This window comes from Sminthopsis crassicaudata, chromosome 4 (genome assembly GCF_048593235.1).
Source record: "Sminthopsis crassicaudata isolate SCR6 chromosome 4, ASM4859323v1, whole genome shotgun sequence".
NCBI classification, from domain to species: Eukaryota; Metazoa; Chordata; class Mammalia; order Dasyuromorphia; family Dasyuridae; genus Sminthopsis; species Sminthopsis crassicaudata.
In genome coordinates, this window is record NC_133620.1 from 53,135,911 (window position 1) to 53,154,534 (window position 18,624).

At 34.8% G+C, this 18,624-nt stretch overlaps 1 protein-coding gene across 1 annotated transcript in view; it reads right to left on the reverse strand.

Moving 5' to 3' along the window:
• Positions 1 to 18,624, reverse strand: part of RXRG (retinoid X receptor gamma) — an 86,353-nt gene that overhangs the window by 52,609 nt on the left and 15,120 nt on the right. Inside the window, 1 exon segment of the mRNA XM_074266480.1 lies at positions 18 to 277. Coding sequence (XP_074122581.1) covers positions 18 to 277 — 260 coding nt within the window.

Below are 18,624 nucleotides of genomic sequence, written 5' to 3' on the forward strand. Positions count from 1 at the left end.
GAGAACTAAATACCTACCTGAGAGCTGGGTGGACCAACCATGTTGACACCTGGAGAGGTAGCCAGGGATAATGAGTGAGGTCCTATGGCTGATGTAATTACCCGGTATGAAGAGCCCAGAGCATTCAGAGGAGACCCGATGGCATTCAGTGGGGAAGCAAGTGTCCTTGGAACACTGACTGGGGCCTCAATGTAGTTGGAATGACTGTCTGTGGATTTTCCTGTGGCCAGGGCTGGTGATGGGCTCATAGATGTGGAGTTAGTGTGACTGAGAGAACCTGAAATTAAAAGAATAGTTTTAACAATAAGAATAATGAAAAAGTAAAGTATAACTGGAGAACCTAACAAGACTAGAATATAGAATAGTCTTAACAAAATTATCAAAAACAAAAAGAAATCAAGGAAAATTATAGATAAATTACCTACTAAAACAAATTTAAAAGAGTGCCTAATAACACCTCATCTGATCTATTATCCATTCAACAAGTATAAATTGAGCACCTACCATGTTCACAGTAGTCAGAGCAACATTAACAAGGACTTATATTGTTCTTTCCTCAGGCACTCTCATTTTTACAGATGCCAAAATTGAGACACAGAGTAGGTAAGTGAATTACCTACTAGTCACATAGCAAGGATATGGGAGGGTGGAAATATGAACCTATGTTTTCTCCTTCTCCAAAGTCAATGCTCTTTTTACTCTATCACACTGCCTATATGTTTCTCTCTTAAAATTAAATGAAGTTGCTTTCATTTTCAGTAGTTTCTTCAGCTGATTTTATTTTCCTTGAGAACAATATTCCCTTAAAAATAATAAGACAGCTTCATTACTAAATTAACACCATGAAAGGTTATAAAGAAACATTGTCATCGATTTATCTCAAAAATGTATAGTTCTCTTCTTAATGTAACATACATTTTGGGGATAAACCAGTGACAAAATGTTTATATTATTTTGCACCAATAATTTAGGAGTGAAGAAGTTTTATTCTTCTTAAGGGAGCATTATCCTTAAGGAAAATAACATTAATTGAACACAGTATTGAAGTTAAAGAAACATATCTACAAATACATATATGTATGTATTTGAACATATATATGAATATATACACACAAACATATATCAAACATTTGTTCATTATTTTGTTCATTTACTGTATCTCAACATAATTGGTTTCTATTGTAATTCTATGTATTTTTATTTTATACACATTTAGAAATAGTCATCTATCACTTTCATAAAATTGTCAAAGGGGTCCATGACAAAAAAAAAAAAAAAAGATTAAGAACTCCTGACATATCATGTAAGAAAGATGATGGAAAGATAGAGAGATGATAGGTGAGAAATAAATAGATCAAAAGATTATAGACATGATAGAAGATGTATGAATATAGAGAGATGATAGAGAGATATATAAATTAATATGATATAATAGAAAGAGATATAGCTATAGATAGATACAGACAGTTGTTATATAACATCATTAACACAAAATATGCCCTCTTTCTCCTTTTATCATATATGAAAGAAAGCTTTAGGAAAATTTCCTCCTAGCTGATAAGAAGCACTAAAATGAAAAAGCTGAGGCCATCTTATAAATTAGCTCAAATAATCAGAGCACAGTAAATGCAGCATATTTTAGTTGAAACACACAGCCAACTCCAAAGAGCATTAGTTTTTTATCCCAAAGCTGACTTGAAGTTTCAAACTCATGTACTGGGATGGAAAAAATGTCACTCCTAATTAGAAACAGTCTAAATAAAGTCCCTAATTAAGATTAGAGTTGTAGTGAATAATCAATAAGCATTACTGATAAAGGTACGAAGTTATACCTGGGTTTTTTTTTCTTTCAAAAAGTGTCACTATATCTCACTGCCTAAATATGTTTCTCTCAAAATTAAATGAAGTTGCTTTCGTTTTCAGTAGTGCCTTCACCTGATTTTATTTTCCTTGAGAACAATACTTCCTTAAAAATACTGAATTAACAACCTGAAAGATTGTAAAGAAACATTGTCATTGATTTATTTACAAAATGTATAGTACTCTTCTCAATGTAATGTATTGATTTTACTATTTATTTAAATTTATTTAATAAAGAGGGTTTTTTTTTAAAATAAGAAGATAAGCAATCCTTACTTCAACTTCAGACAAAATACAACTATTTCATGAGGTTTGCTCTTCCCTAAGCCTAAGAGAATCTCTTAACAGGGAAAAAAACCTTATAATATCTAAAATGCTGGAATAGCAAACTTGGACTTCTAAAGTAATGACAATTTCTCTGTCTGCAGGTAGAAGGTTGCCAGTACTTAATGTAGCTGTTTTTAGAGAAGTTGTACTTTATTGTGGCAGTTTCCTTTTTAAAAAAAAATCTACCCATCATTGGTTTCTAGACAGAATATTGGGGTTTATCCAGGATGACAATGAAAGCAAGTTGTCCCTGAATGAGAGCTATAGAAAGGCAAGTGTGTTAGTAGTTCTGTCCTTTAGATTTCTGGAAAATTGGAAATTTCAATGGATGCTTCCTTTGGGCTGAAAAAAAACTTGCAAACAACAAGTAGTCATCTTCTTTCTATACTCATGTCTTCCAGTGATCTTAGTAACGCAGAGGAAATTACTTTGCACAATATTAGGCTTATGCTTCGAGTCACTTTGGTCATAGGCATAGGAGTGCACCTGTGAGATTTCTAGTAGGGAAGATAAACAATCTACACAGGATTCCATAAAAGACCAGAAATAGGAGTTAACTGAAGAGATGCTCTAAACTAAATCATTCATTTCATAGATGAGAAAAACAGGGTGGAGAAAATTTAAGTAACTTGCCTAAGGTTTTTCAGGGCTAGATGAATCCTTAAGTCCTCTCAATTTGAGGCAATTGCTTTTTTTTTTTCATTCCAACACACTAAATCAAGATAAACACACACACACACACACACACACACACACACACACACATACACACACACACACACACACCCTTAACAAAGGTACCAGATTTTCTAACTTTCAATAGAATGTTTGTCTCTTAGGTTGCCCTTCTTGGGCATGTGTACATTTAATACTAAAAGGATATTCATTTAAACCTAGTGTAAATATATTCTCGAATCTTGGGCTTGATCAAGACCAAGGATGATCCATGTACATGAAAAGTAATTTAGAAACAGGGTCATTATTCCTCTTAGAGAGGGATCTAGAAAAGTCTCACACCTTAGGAAATGGTGCCCCAAGAGGCAACATTGCCTAGTGGTTAGCATGCTATCAGGATGATTTGGATTCAAATTACATCTCAGACACTTACAATCTGGGTGACTTTAGATTTCATTTAACCTCTCTGAGTCCCAGGTCCTTCATCTGTTAAAATGGCACCTATATCACAAGATTGTAACTCTGGGCCTTCACCTCTATTTGCCTCAGTTTCCTCATCTGTAAAACAGGGATAAAACAAATGCCTACCTTCTCGAGTAAGGAGAATTAAATGAGATACTAATTGTAAAGTACTTAGCACAGTATGTGGCATATAGTAAGTACTATATAAATGTTAGCTATTATTATTATTAGACTCAAATAAGATAAAGTATGTAAAGTGTTTTGCAAACCTTAACATATTATATAGCTATGAGCTTTAAATTACTTTCTCTAGCTTCAGAATATTTAGACATTTCCAAACAGAAAAAAAACCCTAAAAAGGGGCATAGTCAGTCATGACAGAAATGACTCAGTAACAAAAAATCTGGCAAAATGAATAGAGCACTAAACTTGGAATCAGGAAGAATCATTTTCGTAAGTTCAAATCTAGCCTCAGACACTTTCTAACTGTGTGATTATGGGCAAATTGCTTTACTTTCAGTTTGCCTCAGTTTTTTCATCTGTAAAAGAAAATAAAGAAGTAAATGTGAAAACACCCCAATATTTTTGCCAAGAAAACCCCAATAGGGTCACAAAGGGTTGGAGATGACTGAAAATGACTGAAAAAGCGATAACAGTAGATTGACATTAGATATTTAACCCAAGCAGTAAAAAAGATACTCTATTTGTACCAAAATGTTCATAGCAGAACTTTCTCTGTAGCAAAGAACTAGGAAAAAATATGCACATCTTATTATGGAATGGGTAAATAAATTGTAGTACACAAATTTATTCCTTCTACTCTCTCTCCTGATTTTCCCTCTTACAATATCAATTGCCTTTTATATATCTTGAACTCTTCCCAATATGCATCTTAACTCAACATGTCCAAAACAGAATATATTTTCTAAAACCCTTCCAAACTTCCATATTTTCCATATAATTCACTGCAAAATCTTGCTTTTACCTTTACAATCTCTCTTCTTTATGCCCTCTTTTTTCCATTCACCTGGTCAACACCTAATTACCTCTAATTCAAGCTCTAATTACCTCTCATCTGGATTACCACAATACCCTTCTGATTATACTATTTCAAATCTGTCTCCATTCAGATCTACTCAGCTCCCAAATGATTTTCCTAAAGCATAAGAATGACTATGTTCCCCTCTTTGCCCCACGTGGCTCCCTCTTACCTCTAATATCACTATGAAACATAGAGAATATCCCAAAAGTCTTGGTGCAATTTAAAGCTAATAAAACTTAAAAAACTTTTCATAAAGCAATTAACTATAAAACTTCACTTAGATTTTGGGGACATCCTGAACTATGAAAAATTGCTGATGTGATGGTCCATTTTGCTGAATTTCTTTGGTCCTTTCTTTTTTTTTTAAATTTTATGTTAAAAGAAATAGCTTTTTATATAGTGCGATAGAAGTATATATTCAGAAATTTAAATAGTAAAACACAAAAGACATCATTTTAAAAAATTGTCTCTAGGTCAAAATTCAGCTGATATAGGAAGAAGAAACTAGTTGCCAAAAATGTAGGCAATAAAGGGAAAAAAAACTAGATAATCTTCAGAACAAGTCCAGATTGGATTAGTTAGCCTTGTCAGGAGACATGGTAGCTCATGATATTTAGAGGTCAACCTGACCTCAATCTGTTCTTCAGATAACAAAATATGTGAGTTCATCCTGGAACATCAGTTAGGAGGAGAACAGTTAGGTCTTTGCCAGAAATTCATCTATGCCCTCCCCACCCACCCCACCCCTTTCCACTGACAATGTCTAAAAGCTTTTCTTATAAGTTTTGGGATTTCTGAAATTTGATACAATAAACATTTACCCAGTGCCTACTTTATGCCAGAACACTGGGGATACAATTGATAAAAGGACAGACCCTGGCTTGAAGAAACTTATCATCTAAAGGGGTAAACAACATACAAAAGGAGGGGAAGTGGGAGACAGATGATACTGAAGGTATTTTATTCTATGGAGTTGAAACCAGACAAAGCAGTAGATGCAGAGTAGGATGCACTGAGAGTCATTTCTGCCCTCTATAAAGGAAGGCCTGGAAGATGGTTTTCTAACCTTCAGCACAATGAAAAGAAAGGAGAAGAGATTGAGGAAGGTAGTATCAATTAAAACTAAAGGTAGCAGCATGGTGGTGAGTTTAGAAGTAATGGGCTCTTCTGGGATAGGCATCTTATTTTGCCAAGCAGAGTAGCAGATGCAAAGTGGAATATATATTCTGAAAACAACTCCAAGTATCATGATCCACCCCAGCCTCTTTTTTTCCAAATAGATTACAAATCTCTTTGCTCGAAGAATATCATATAATATCTAGGTTATGTCAAATGAATCCATTTATTCTGGTTAATGGTAGAATAAAAAGATTGGGAAAGGGGGGTGGTAAAACCAAAAGAGGATTTTATTCTTGTTGTTTTCATCATTTTCTTTTTTAAGGTAGAATTGTCATTTTTATTACATTAACTCAGCCTAACCATGAGCAATTCATATCTCCCCAATTATTTGGGACTTTGTCTAATTCTACCAAACATTTAAAGAACAATTAATTCTCTTTGGAAACTATTTGGACAAATAGGTAAAGAAAGAGTCCTGTCAAATCCCTTCTATGATACAAATATGTGTCAAAACAGAGAAAGAAAATTACAGACCAGTCTCCCTAATGAATATTGATGCAAAAACTTTAAATAAAATATTAGCAAATAGATTATAGTAACTTATCAGTAGGATAATACACTGTGGCTGAATGGGATTTATACCAGGAATGCAGCACTGATTCAATATCAGGAAAACTATTATCATAACTGACCATATCAATAGCAGAATCATATGATAATCTCAATAGATGCAGAAAAGGCTTTTGACAAAATACAGCACCCATTCCTATTAAACCAATAGGGAGCATAGAGATAAAGAGAACTTTCCTTAAAATAATAAGTATCTATTTAAAACCAACAGCAAGCATTATATGTAATGGAGAGAAACTGAATGCATTCCCAATAAGATTAAGGGTGAAATGAGGATGCTTTATAGTATCACTATTATTCAAATTAGACCAAACAGTTTGGCTTTAGCAATAGAAAAGAAAAGAAAATTAAAGAATTAGAATAGGCAATGAAAAAAATAAAAGTATCACTCTTTGCAGATGATATACTTAGAAAATCCTAGAAAATCATCCAAAAACCTACTGGAAACAATAGCTTTAGCAAAGTTGCAGGATATTAAAAAACACACAAATCATCAGTATTTCTACATATTACTGACATACTCCATCAACAAGAGATAGAAAGAAAAATTCCATTTAAAATAACTATAGACAAAATAAAATATTTAAGTATCTACCTGCCAAGACAAACCTAAGAACTATGTGAATCCAATTACAAATAAAGTCAGCTTTAAACGATTGGAAAAATATCAGTTACTCATGGATAAGCCAAGTTAATATAATTAAAATGAAAATTTTGCCTAAATTAGTCTACTTGTTCATATGAAATAGCCAAAAAATTATTTTATAGGACTAGAAAAAAATAATAAAATTCCTATAGAAGAACAAGAATACCAAGGGAATTTTTCATTAATTGTGATGTAGCAATACCAAAACTAAAATTATATTATAAAGCAGAAGTCATCAAAACTATTTGGTACTGGCTAAGAAACAGAGTAGAGGATTAGTGGAATAGATTAAATAAACACAATACAATAACCAAGGCCTAGAGTAATTTAATATTTGATAAGCCTCCAAACTCCTGGCTTCTGGAATAAGAACTCACTATTTGACAAAAATTGCTGGGAAAACTAGAAAACAATATGTTAGAAACTCAGAGGTTTTTACTTTTTAAAAATGTTTTTCAATAGTATTTTATTTTTCCATTTGGAAAGTTAAAAACACAACTCTTATTAAGATGATTCTCATTGATAGCTAATATTTGATAATCATGTGAAAACCATGAGGTATAGTGTAAGGGCCCTTTAAATGGGTGGCGCCACAGTACAACAGGAGATTGAGGCCCAGAAGTATTCTCTGTGGATATAGGTCTGCCCTATGGGTGGGATCCTGTCCATATTGAGATAGCTTCGTAATGGGTGACAACTCTCTCACTGATTGGCTGTGTGTGTGACCTCACAGGCCCTTTATAAGCCCACTGAAGACAGCAGTCACTCTCTTTAACCTGGCTCCCTAGCCTGGGGTAGCCAAGCCAAGCCAAGAGGATGGAGAGCCAAAAGGTAAGGAGTTTGGTAGTGAACACTTGGGTCTTCTGACCAAGTGTTCACTAGGGAACCAATAAGTCAGGGCATCAAGTCAGGGCATTATGTGAGTAGGTATAATAAAGGCTTTTAAGATTACATGTGGCTGTCCTTGAGTACATTACCAGTTATTAAACTATAGATTCAAGAGATCATGGCCAGAGACCTTTGAAGGCCTCAGAGAAGGCAAGCCGGGTAGAGTTGACACTGCAAAGGTCAGTGGTCAAAGATACTCTGTTGGGCCTAGGACAGACTAATAATTGTAACTGCCAGGAGGGCATGTTACAGTATATAATTATAAAAGCACAGTTTTCTGAGTGAAGCAGGAGGCCAGAAATCTGTCTTAAAAAATTTAAGGATTTGTTCTTCTGTCTTCTGAGTAAATGACCCAGGGAAAAATATGTAGCATTGAAAACAAGCCTCAATTTTTCTTTCCTAATAATTAAGAGACAGAGATTATTTGGGATGAATATAACCTAGCTCACTCTCTCATTGTAGTTGAAAATAGATTTTGTTTACAAGGGTAAAGTGAAAAAAAAATGAGATTAGATTTGAACTCATGAAGCTAAGATGATTCCAAGCCTACTATGCTATCCAATGCATCACCTAGCTTACCCTCTCATTGTATTTGCTAATATGATTTTGCTTATGGGAGAAAAAGTGAAAAAATCTATTTTAAAAATATATATTTCTCCAGGAAAATGTGATCCAGCCTTGCAAATGCTTCAATATTTCAAAAAAATGAAATACACAAAATATAATCCCAAAGATGGCTTTGATATAGACAAAATATTCAATTAGCCTATGGCCAATTTTGTGATACATTTCTCATCATTTGACAATTACAGGGCATATGCTTGAAGCCTTTCCAGCTTGATAGAACATGCAAGAGCTTATCTTCCATTGATGTAGCCTTCAGAATCCAGGATCATTTTAATGCACACTAGAATCAGAGGTCACTGAGATGCCCTGAAACTGATCACCAGAAGCACTTTCATTACAATGTTGACCATCCACATCACTGAAACTCCCTATTCTGCATTTTACCCTTTCAGGTCCAGCATCTTGTGTCTATTATTGTATCATTTGTGATCTGATTTGAGGTTTTCTTGGCCATTTCCTTCTCCAGTTCATATTACAAATGAGGAAACTGAGGCAAACAGAATTAAGGAACTTGTCCTGGCTCACATAACTAGCAAGTGTCCAAGGTGGGATTGGAACTCATGAAGATGAGTGTTCCTGATTCCAAAGTCCATTGATTGATCTACTCTATCACCTAGCTTCCTGTGCCTTCTGTAGCTAATTAAAAAAAAAAAACTATGAAAAAAAGGGACATAGGAAACCCTTCTTTTCTCGTCTTGACAAACAACATACATTCAGTATCCTTTTAGAATCAATGTTCCTTTTTTATTGTCTAGTTGAAAGATATGATAATGTTGGAGGTGAGAATTCCAAGCTAGATCCTAGAACTGGCACAAATACATATACTCCTACCCATGGAAGTAGGAAAGTGCTCAGAAACTACAGGATGGAGATGTCATGGACCTTGTGGCAAAAAATCATTACTTTCTGGACACTTGGTATTTTCTACACCTAAGATATCAAGCATTTTATAACAAAGTCCAACCCATAAGACTTGTGCAGGAACATCCACACCACACAATACAAGAGAACACGAGCACCAATACATAAGGAAAGAAACCATTCAAAGATCAAATAGCCAAAGTTCCCAGGTTTTTTTATTTTGTTTTCCTTTCTTCCAAAACATACAACTCAACCATGATAATAAAATAAACCACTCTAATACATGGCACAATTGATAGACAAGCCTGGAGTCAAGAAGGCTCATCTTCATGAGTTCAAATTGTGTGTCAGACATGACCTGTGTATGTAATATGCCTCAGTTTTCTCATATGTAAAATGAATTGGAAAAGCAAATGGCAAACCACTCTACTATCGTTGCCAAAAAGTCCCTAAATGGAATCACAAAGAGTCAAATATGACTGAAAATGACTGAATAACATTAGTTCAGAAGCAGTTTTGAACAGGAAAAAAAAACTAGTGTTTTAGAAGAATGAATTGGCAGCATAAGCCACCTTCCTGCCCCCAGAAAAAGTGTCTTGTTTGATAGAAGTTCCTGCCCCCAAAACTGCTCTCCTGTTCATAGTAATAATTAAGACAAGATGATAAGACAATAGTTCAATATGGGAAAATTGACAGCAGACAGAGATATGCAGTGCTGGTCAAATCCCAAGATATAGGCAACTTCTCTCTCCCTCAGACATAAGGCTAGTGACATCTCAGCTTCTAGGTCCCCCTCTCCTTTTTTCTAGCCAATGCACGTGCAATTATGGCAACGAATGTTTCTGACCAATATCTGGACAAAACCTTCAAGCAAATTCCTGGCTGTGAGTATGCAGGAGTTGGAGTGGGAGCATATATGGTGGCGATCTATTTATCCACAGCTTACTTTCAATTATGTATTATTTCTGAGTTTTAGTTAGGCTGAAACTTAAAGTATTACCCACACAGAAAAACAAAAATAAAAGGGAATGAAAGGAGATGCTCCTTTCTTCTTTTGTAGTCACCTCTTCCTACTTTTCCAGGGCTTTCTTCCATAGTGTCCTTAGACCTAATTAGAAAAACCTAATGAACAAGTCATGGTGCCTTGATGACATTACCTTCCACAAGCATTTTGTAAACACTTTGTCCAATAATCTAATCTATATATGTGGAAAGAGATCTGATGATTCATAAAATATGGTTCTGGTTACCATGTTATAATGCAAAGTGTAGAAAGATAACTTACCTGGCTTTAGCACGTTGCAAAATGTGCTCCATTCAAAAAACTTAAAAAAAATTCCATTGATCTAAGGCAGGAGTTCTCAAACTATGGCCCGCAGCCCGCTGAGGACGTTTATGTGCCCACTGGGTTATGGCAAATGGGTTGAGAAGTGGAGATACTCGTGTGTGTTTTTGTTTTTACTATAGTCCGGCCCTCCCACAGTCTGAGGGACAGTGAACTGACCCCCTATTTAAAAAGTTTGAGGACCACTGATCTAAGGAATTACTTAAGACCTGAGGACACAAGATCCCATGAATTGAGAATCTTCAATTTGGGTGGAAGCAGAAGGAGAGTAGAATAGCACCAGGTAAGAAAATGATTCATTATAATAATTTCCTTTTCTATTTTCTTTCTTTTTGACTTGGAACAAAGTTCAGTGATTTCTATTTCTGTGGTACGAAGCACTGTGACCAGGAACAACTCAATCACCAACCCTTTTTTTAAGCACCTGAGAATGGCACACTTTACAAGCCTTCTATAATATCCTCAGCCAAATTGAGACCTGTCAAAAACCTTAGCTTAAAAAAGCCTTCCACTGCATCCAGGGCCATCTCAAGTTGAACTGATCTATATCTTGCCACTGGACCCATATGGCTCTGGAAGAGAAAGTGAATGACCTTGCACATCCTGCCTCCCTTAAATCCAATTCATTTGCATGTCATGGCATCAACTCCCTGATATTATGGTCTTCTTAAGAATGAAAAACAAACAATAACAACCCCCTCCACACACAGAGGCACACACACAGAGAATTGGATGTGACCTCCATCTTTACATACTTTTAGAATTCTTTGCTTCTATTTTTCTTATTCATTAATCACATACTATCATGCGTTATAGTTGTATATAAGAGTATCCCTGTCTTATCTCTATCAGATGGTACACTCCTTGGAAAAAGGAACCATGTCTGAGTTAATTTTCTAATTCCTTCGATACTCAGCATGGTATGTCAGAGAATAAAAATTATATAATTTATATAGTACTCTAAGTTTCACATTCTCAATAATAATTCTGTAAGCAATGCATACATAAGTATATTTTACAGGAGAGAATACGGAGGGGCAGGGAAGTTGAATAAAATAAAATGTTGGAGCTATTTATGAACCTGGATCTCCTGATTACAAATTTCATGACTAGCTTTCCAATCACAACCTGAGACTCAATTTTCTTTTCCCCAAAGTGGGAATAACATACCATAGGATTTTTGTGAGAAAAAAAAAGTTTTTTATAAATCATGAATCACTATATAACTATTATCTGGTGCTTAATCAGATATTTGCTACATTATCCAATTCAATTCAACAATTTCTTTCTGATCAGGGACATTCAAACTTGTCTTATATATGTATCCCTTCAAAGGGATGCAACTTTGGGCCTCCGTCAAATAAAGGAGGATAGAAGAGAGGTGATTTCAAATGAGAACAATATTCAAGGGGAATTGTCCCTCCCATTCATGGATAATAAGATAAAAGGGAGGAGAGGAAGTGTGCACAACTAAGTACATTTGAGACATCAGCACAAAATACTCTTTAAATCACACTATGAGCAAACAGATGTGTAGAAAAACGCCCCCACGTGTTTTCTATTAGTGATCTGTGCTATGGAGAAACCACTGTGTCTCTCAGTTGTAAAACCATTCTGATCAGTGCAAATGTCTTTTTAAAATGTAGCCTGAAGGCAGGAAAAAGCAAAGTGGTTTAGAAATTAAAAGCAAATCTCTGGCAGAGACAAGGTTGTAAAATCTGCTGGAAACCTCTTACTGCACTTAGTTTAAAAAAAAAAACTATTCTATTGAGATTAAGCATTCATCTATCAGGAAGGAGGAAGGCACCCAAGTTAGTCAAATTAACTGGCAGAAATTAAAGAGAAATGTCGCTAGCTCTGCATAAACCTAAATTCACACCTCTGTGCACACATGACTAGTGTCTTTTCAACAAAATAGTAATAGGATCACAGCTATAGCATTCAATAAATATTTATTTAGGGGAAATATATTGGACATGCAATTTCAGCAGTACAGTGAATTTCTGGTCAGGTGAACACCTTCTCTGCAATCTTAAGTAAGAGATTTAAATAATTTGTTTAGATGTAGAAGTCATACAATCAGCATGTATCAGACAATACACACAAGACACAACTCCAATATTTAATACTTGTTACATGCTAAAGGCTTTACCAGGCACTGGAGATACAAAAATAGATAGGGCAAGGGACCTGCTTTCAAAAAACTTACAATCTAATGAGGGGAGAAATGGATATATAAATAACCAAGATATAAAGAAGCATGCATTAAAACACAGAAAAAAGAAAAAAAGGAAACGTACAAGGAAAATTTTCATCTCAGAGAGAATAAATGGCAGGCAACCAGGTTTCATGGAGAACAAGGCACTTGAGTTAGGATCATAATAACAGAGATTTAAAGTAAGGACTTTGAAGGCCACCTAATATCACTGCTTCATTTAACAGATCAGGAAACTGAGCCCCAAAGAAGTGATTCACCCAGTCACACAAGTAATAAATGGCAGAGCCAGGATTCGAAACCAGCTGCTTTGTCTAGCTTTAAATTCAAGATTCTTCCGATTGAGCCTCAAACAAAAAAGGAAAATCAACAGCTGGAAAAGAGGAATAGAAGGAATTGTGATGGGAGAGGGTCTATATAAGCAATTGTTGTTATTGTTTGTCTTTCGTTCTGGAAGAGGACCATGATATCAGGGAGGTGGATGACATGAAAGTGAATTTGGAATGAAGTGAGAGAGGGCTGTGCAAAGTGACAAGCCTCACTTTATGGGCCTGGAAGAGGAAAAATCAAAATGAGTAGGAATGAGTAATGGGAGAATATAGTCCAGTTTGGTTGGCTCATAGACTGTGTAAAAGGTTATAATATGGAATTAAGTGGGCCTGGGGGAAAATAATAATTTGAATTTGGGATTGTCTGAGTTTAAGGAATGTCCAATTAGGTGAAGCTCAAAGCAGATTCTCTCTTTTCCCTCTTATCTCCTACTCAAGAGACAACATAAAGATGGCTCCTCAGAGGACTAAGCAGGTAGTACTGAAAAAGCAAGTTCTTTGTGAGTAAATTCAAAAGTTAATGGACATATAGGAAGGGAAATAACAGAAATCAACTACTCAAAGCACCTAGTTTTACAGATGAAGAAACAGAGTTAGAGGGGATGAAATTATTTGTTCAGTGTGACCCAGTTTAGTAAGTGACAAGGACAGGATCCAAAAGCAATTTTGCTGATGTTAAATCTAGTGTTCTTTCCACTATATTACACTGTTTTCTTCTATAAGCCAGGAAGGATCAGGTAAAATTAAGGCTTGAAGAGCAGAGTGAGGGTAGTCAGTGAATTTCTGCTCAGGGATCTGGGGGCAGTTATTTGTCATATCGATAGTTACAATGAAATCTCTTGTCTTTCTAGGGGCCCATGTCCAAAATACAACAAAGAATTTTCCAAGACTCTTGAAAGGCTGATAGCAAATATAAAGAGGTCTGTTGTCTTCTTGGGGCACATATCCAATATGTTATGGAAAACCTTCCAAGCCCTATCAAAAAAAATGACAATTGCCCACTTCTGGTGATTCACAAAGCACCACAAATGATTCTGCTAGAAGGAACCTAATAATATTGCCAAAGATTCTTGGACAAGAATCTGAATATGACAAATATAAGCTCTATTTTCCTCACTGTTACCCCCTGAAAATAAATGTGTGTATTATATATATATATATGTATATATATATATATGTATATATATACATATATACATATATAATATATATATACACACTATAATCAAATGATATAACACATGTGAAAGCACTTTAAAGACTGCAGTATTATATAAATGCAAAACACATAATAAGGAAATAATAAGAAAAACAAATAAGAAAAAAATGGTTTTGGAAAGTTAATAGCTGGCTAAGGAGAGTAATTGAAAATGAGGTTTAGATTCCTGGATGGTAGCTTGAATATGGGGATGACACATTCTTGACTGTGGATGGAGTCAATCTAACAAAGGGCAACAAGAAGGTATTTGTTGGGTATTTTGAAAATTTAATCAAAAGGACAGAAAACATTGCTTATATATGCTCACCAAGCTTAACACCACTATGTGTAGCTATAATGATAGAAAAAGAGCAGATGAGATATCCAGAATTTCATAGGATACAAAATTCAAAAAAAGGAACCAGTAAAAACTCATGATCACAAATGACTATTCAGAAATGTCTAAAGTTTAGGCAATAAGCAAAATGAACTAGTAGAGGTCCTAAAACAAGTAGGCAAATTTGGTCTCATCAGTATTACTGAGACTTGATAGGATAAAACTCATGATTGAAACGTGACTGAATGAATATGCCTAATTTAGAGGGAACAGTATAGTTAAAAGGCAAGGAGAAAAGGGTTTGAAGCACTCTATATTAAGAATGTATCTTCAATTGCTAAGATGTAGGAACAGGAGGATGCAGAGCATGGTGTAAAGCAGGGGAGGGCCATAGAAAGCCTGTCAAATCATTTGCATAATTAACCACAGGAGATGATGAGCTGAAAGCTAGTTAGAACAACCTCCCACTGCTTGAGTTTTCTAAGTTGATAATTTTGTATGGACCACGAATGATGTTATAAACACTCAAATGGATCTTAGCAGAAAAAAAGGTTCTTCACCCATGGTGTAGAGCATTTAGGTAAGTATCAGTGGAAAAAACAGAAACAATTTTGTTATTGGACTATTACATAGACCCCACCTTCTTAAACTATGGTTTGCAATCCCATATTGGAGCTTATTACTGAATGTGGGGGTCATGAAATTATGGTTTATTTTCAGTAAAAGTTTGATTTATATACCTAAATACCCAGGGTTATGTAAAAATTTCTCTGATAAAAAGGAATTGTGAGCAGAAAAAAATTAAGAAGTTCTGGCATAGACCATCTGGTCAAAAAAGAAGAAATAAATGAAGAATTTGTGAAACAGTTCATGAGCCTGGCACAGTAAGATGATATAGTTGTAATGAGAGAGCTCAATTATGAAAACATCTGATGGATGATTTTCTCAGCCAAAAATGGTTAATAATTTCTTGATTTACTTTTATAATAATTTTATCTTTCAAAAGGTAGAGGAACTAACATAAGGAAGTACTATATCTGATTTTTCTTTAAAAGGAAGAAACTGGCTACTGAGGTGGATAAGTGAGCACTTCCTCATAGACTTTGTGAGAGGAGAGGAAATTGGGCATAGTCTGATATGGGCCATAGATGTGGGGAAAGTAGATTTCAAAGAGGAAGGGGAGGTAGGTTACCATGGAATAATATTCTAGAGGTTAAGCTAGCCCAGGGGGGTGGGAGAAAATTTAAGGATGAATTTCTCTGGACACAAAAAGAAAAAAATATTTCCATGAGATGGGGAATACAGTAGTTTACTAAAGAGATTAAGGGGGATACTTACCCAAATATTTAAGGAAACAAGAGATTTATACACACACACACATAGACATATATATATACATATATATGTATATATATATATATGTTAGATATAATTGTTTTTTCTGACAAAAATTCAAATGTTATTAAATCACCATTCAATCTAATTCTGATTTTTATCTTCTGGGCTAAGTGAACAGTGGAATTCAACTCATTCTAAGCCCTTTTCTTAGCTTCAAAAGTGAGTTCTTATAACTCTTACATTCACTTTAACATGAATGCCTCAGGAAGAACAGCTTCCTTTGACTCATCATCATATTGGTAAAACCATCTACAGAAGAATGCATATCATACTATCTCTTCCCTCTTTGATTTTAGTTGATAAATCACCTAATTATAACTAGACACAGGTCCACAATCTACCAATTACATCAGAAATTTGAGTTCACTTTCTGGTTTTCTAGAAGCCCCCAGAAGGTAAAGTTCCCTGGGATCTGGAATGAATGAGATCTAGAGTTACATCCTAAAATAAGCAAAGCAACTGAAAAAGTATTGCATATCTTTGAGCCGTTGTGGCCAGCAATTAATTTATCGGGATTTCCAGAAGTAATACAGAGAGAAACTCAGTTGAACTTGATAGTTGGTGGATTTTTTAATTATATCATTGAATACTCTAAAACACAAATTTTAAAAATGTCTACAGGCCATAACATAAAAGTACTGAAATATAGTTTTGTTAATTGACTTGAGAATCAATCTATATTTATGTATTTGTATGTATTCCATATAATAATTTACTTTATTTGTATGGACTATTTGTGTTTCTGAGAGCCTTGAACAACAAACTGTTGCAGGGTTGGTACTTGGAATGATAGAATACTTACAGAGATTAAAAAAAAAAAAAGTTGCCTAGCAACCATATCCTCAACCAATGAAAGTAAAATGCCAAACATCCAAACTCTCTGACTGGCCAAACAAGTGAGCAAACTGGCTGGGTTTTTCACTCTTTTGTTACTAGTGCCACTGAAGAAAAAGAAAAGCCTTCTCTAAGAACAAACTGACTCAAGATGAAGTAGAAGTTTTTAGTGAATCAGTTAAAATAAAATTGGTTAATCAGCACTGTGGGGAGGGGTAGTAGAGGGGATAAAGGACCAGGTCTGGAGTTCAAATCTGACAAATGCTTATATACAGTCAATTGAACTCGTTCACTATCTCATCTGTTAAATAAGAGGGTAGTAATATCTACTGTATCAATATCATAGTATTGTTACTATAATTAAATGACATAATATATGTGAAAGTACTTTGTATATTTTTGTTGTTCACTTATTTCATGTCTGACTCTTTCTGGCCCCGATTGGTGTTTTCTTGGCAAAGATACTGGAGTGGTTTGCCATTTCCTTCTCCAGCCCATATTAAAGGTGGGAAAACTGAGGCAAACAGATTTAGGTGATTTGCCCAGTATCACGCAGCTAGCAAGTATTTGCAGGTTACTTGAACTCATGTCTAGTGTTTTATTCACTGTACCATCTAGCTTATCCCCACTCTGTATTTTGCAAAATTATAAACAAATGTAAGGCTGAGAATAATAATAGACAGTAGCAATAACAGTGGGGTGGGTGGTCTGCTTTCAACAAATTAGTCCCATTTGAATTATAAGACAGGATTTTTTTCTTCTTACAGGCATTTCAGGTCCTTTATCTTTCCCCAGGCTATTTAACAGAGAACAAATTTCAAAGCTTTTATTTTCTCCAGTGGATGAATTTTGTCCATCTGTTTTAAATTACATTTACATGTAATTTATATGTCTATATAATGCAGACATATATACTTATATAAATGTGTTTATAGAAATAAATTAAAATCTGCTTTAGTCTGGGTTTGGGGGAGGAAGGTGATTTTTTAAACTTAAAAATGGTATGATTTTATTATTGATGGGAAAGAGTCTAAAGAGTATGAAATCAAGATCTGATTTCAATTCTTGCATTAGTTATCAACTGTGAGACTATAGGCACTTTAACCTCTCTAAAACTCAATTTCCTCATCTTTATATAGACCCCTTTGAAAATCTTAATGTGTTATATCAATACATGTGGGCCTGAGTTTAAATCCAGATTTAGATAGTTATTAGCTGTATGGTTCTCAGCAAGTCACGTACCATTCTTCTGCCTCAGTCTGTTCATCTGTAAAAGAATAATAATAACAGCATCTACCTTTCAAGTTTGTTGGGAGGTTCAAATGAGATAATAAGTGTAAAGTATCTTGAAAATCTCAAAGCACCAGGTAAATTGTAGCTATTAAAATACAGCTAGGTGGCTTGGTAGATAGAACACTTATCCTGAAGTCAGGAGGATCTGAATTCAAATCTAACCTGAATTATTACTAGTTATATGACCCTGGGCAAGACACTTAACCCTAATAGCCTCAAAAAAAAGTACTGTATTAAGTTCTTGGGATACCAAAAAAAACTAATAAAAAGGTCCCTTCTCTCAAAGATCTAACATTTTCATGTATGGATTGTACTAAGTATTTGTCATTTATAACTTTGAATTGTAAATCTTTGTGTGTATGTATCACACACATACACACACACACACACACACACACACACATGCACTGTCTGTTCTAATAGGTTTGGCATTATCTAGAGATCAGAGTCCAGACTTTGTGCTACTTTTAAGAATATTCCTGCAGATATGACCAATCTAGGTTTGTGACAATCTAGGACAAAACTGTGCAGGTTGAAC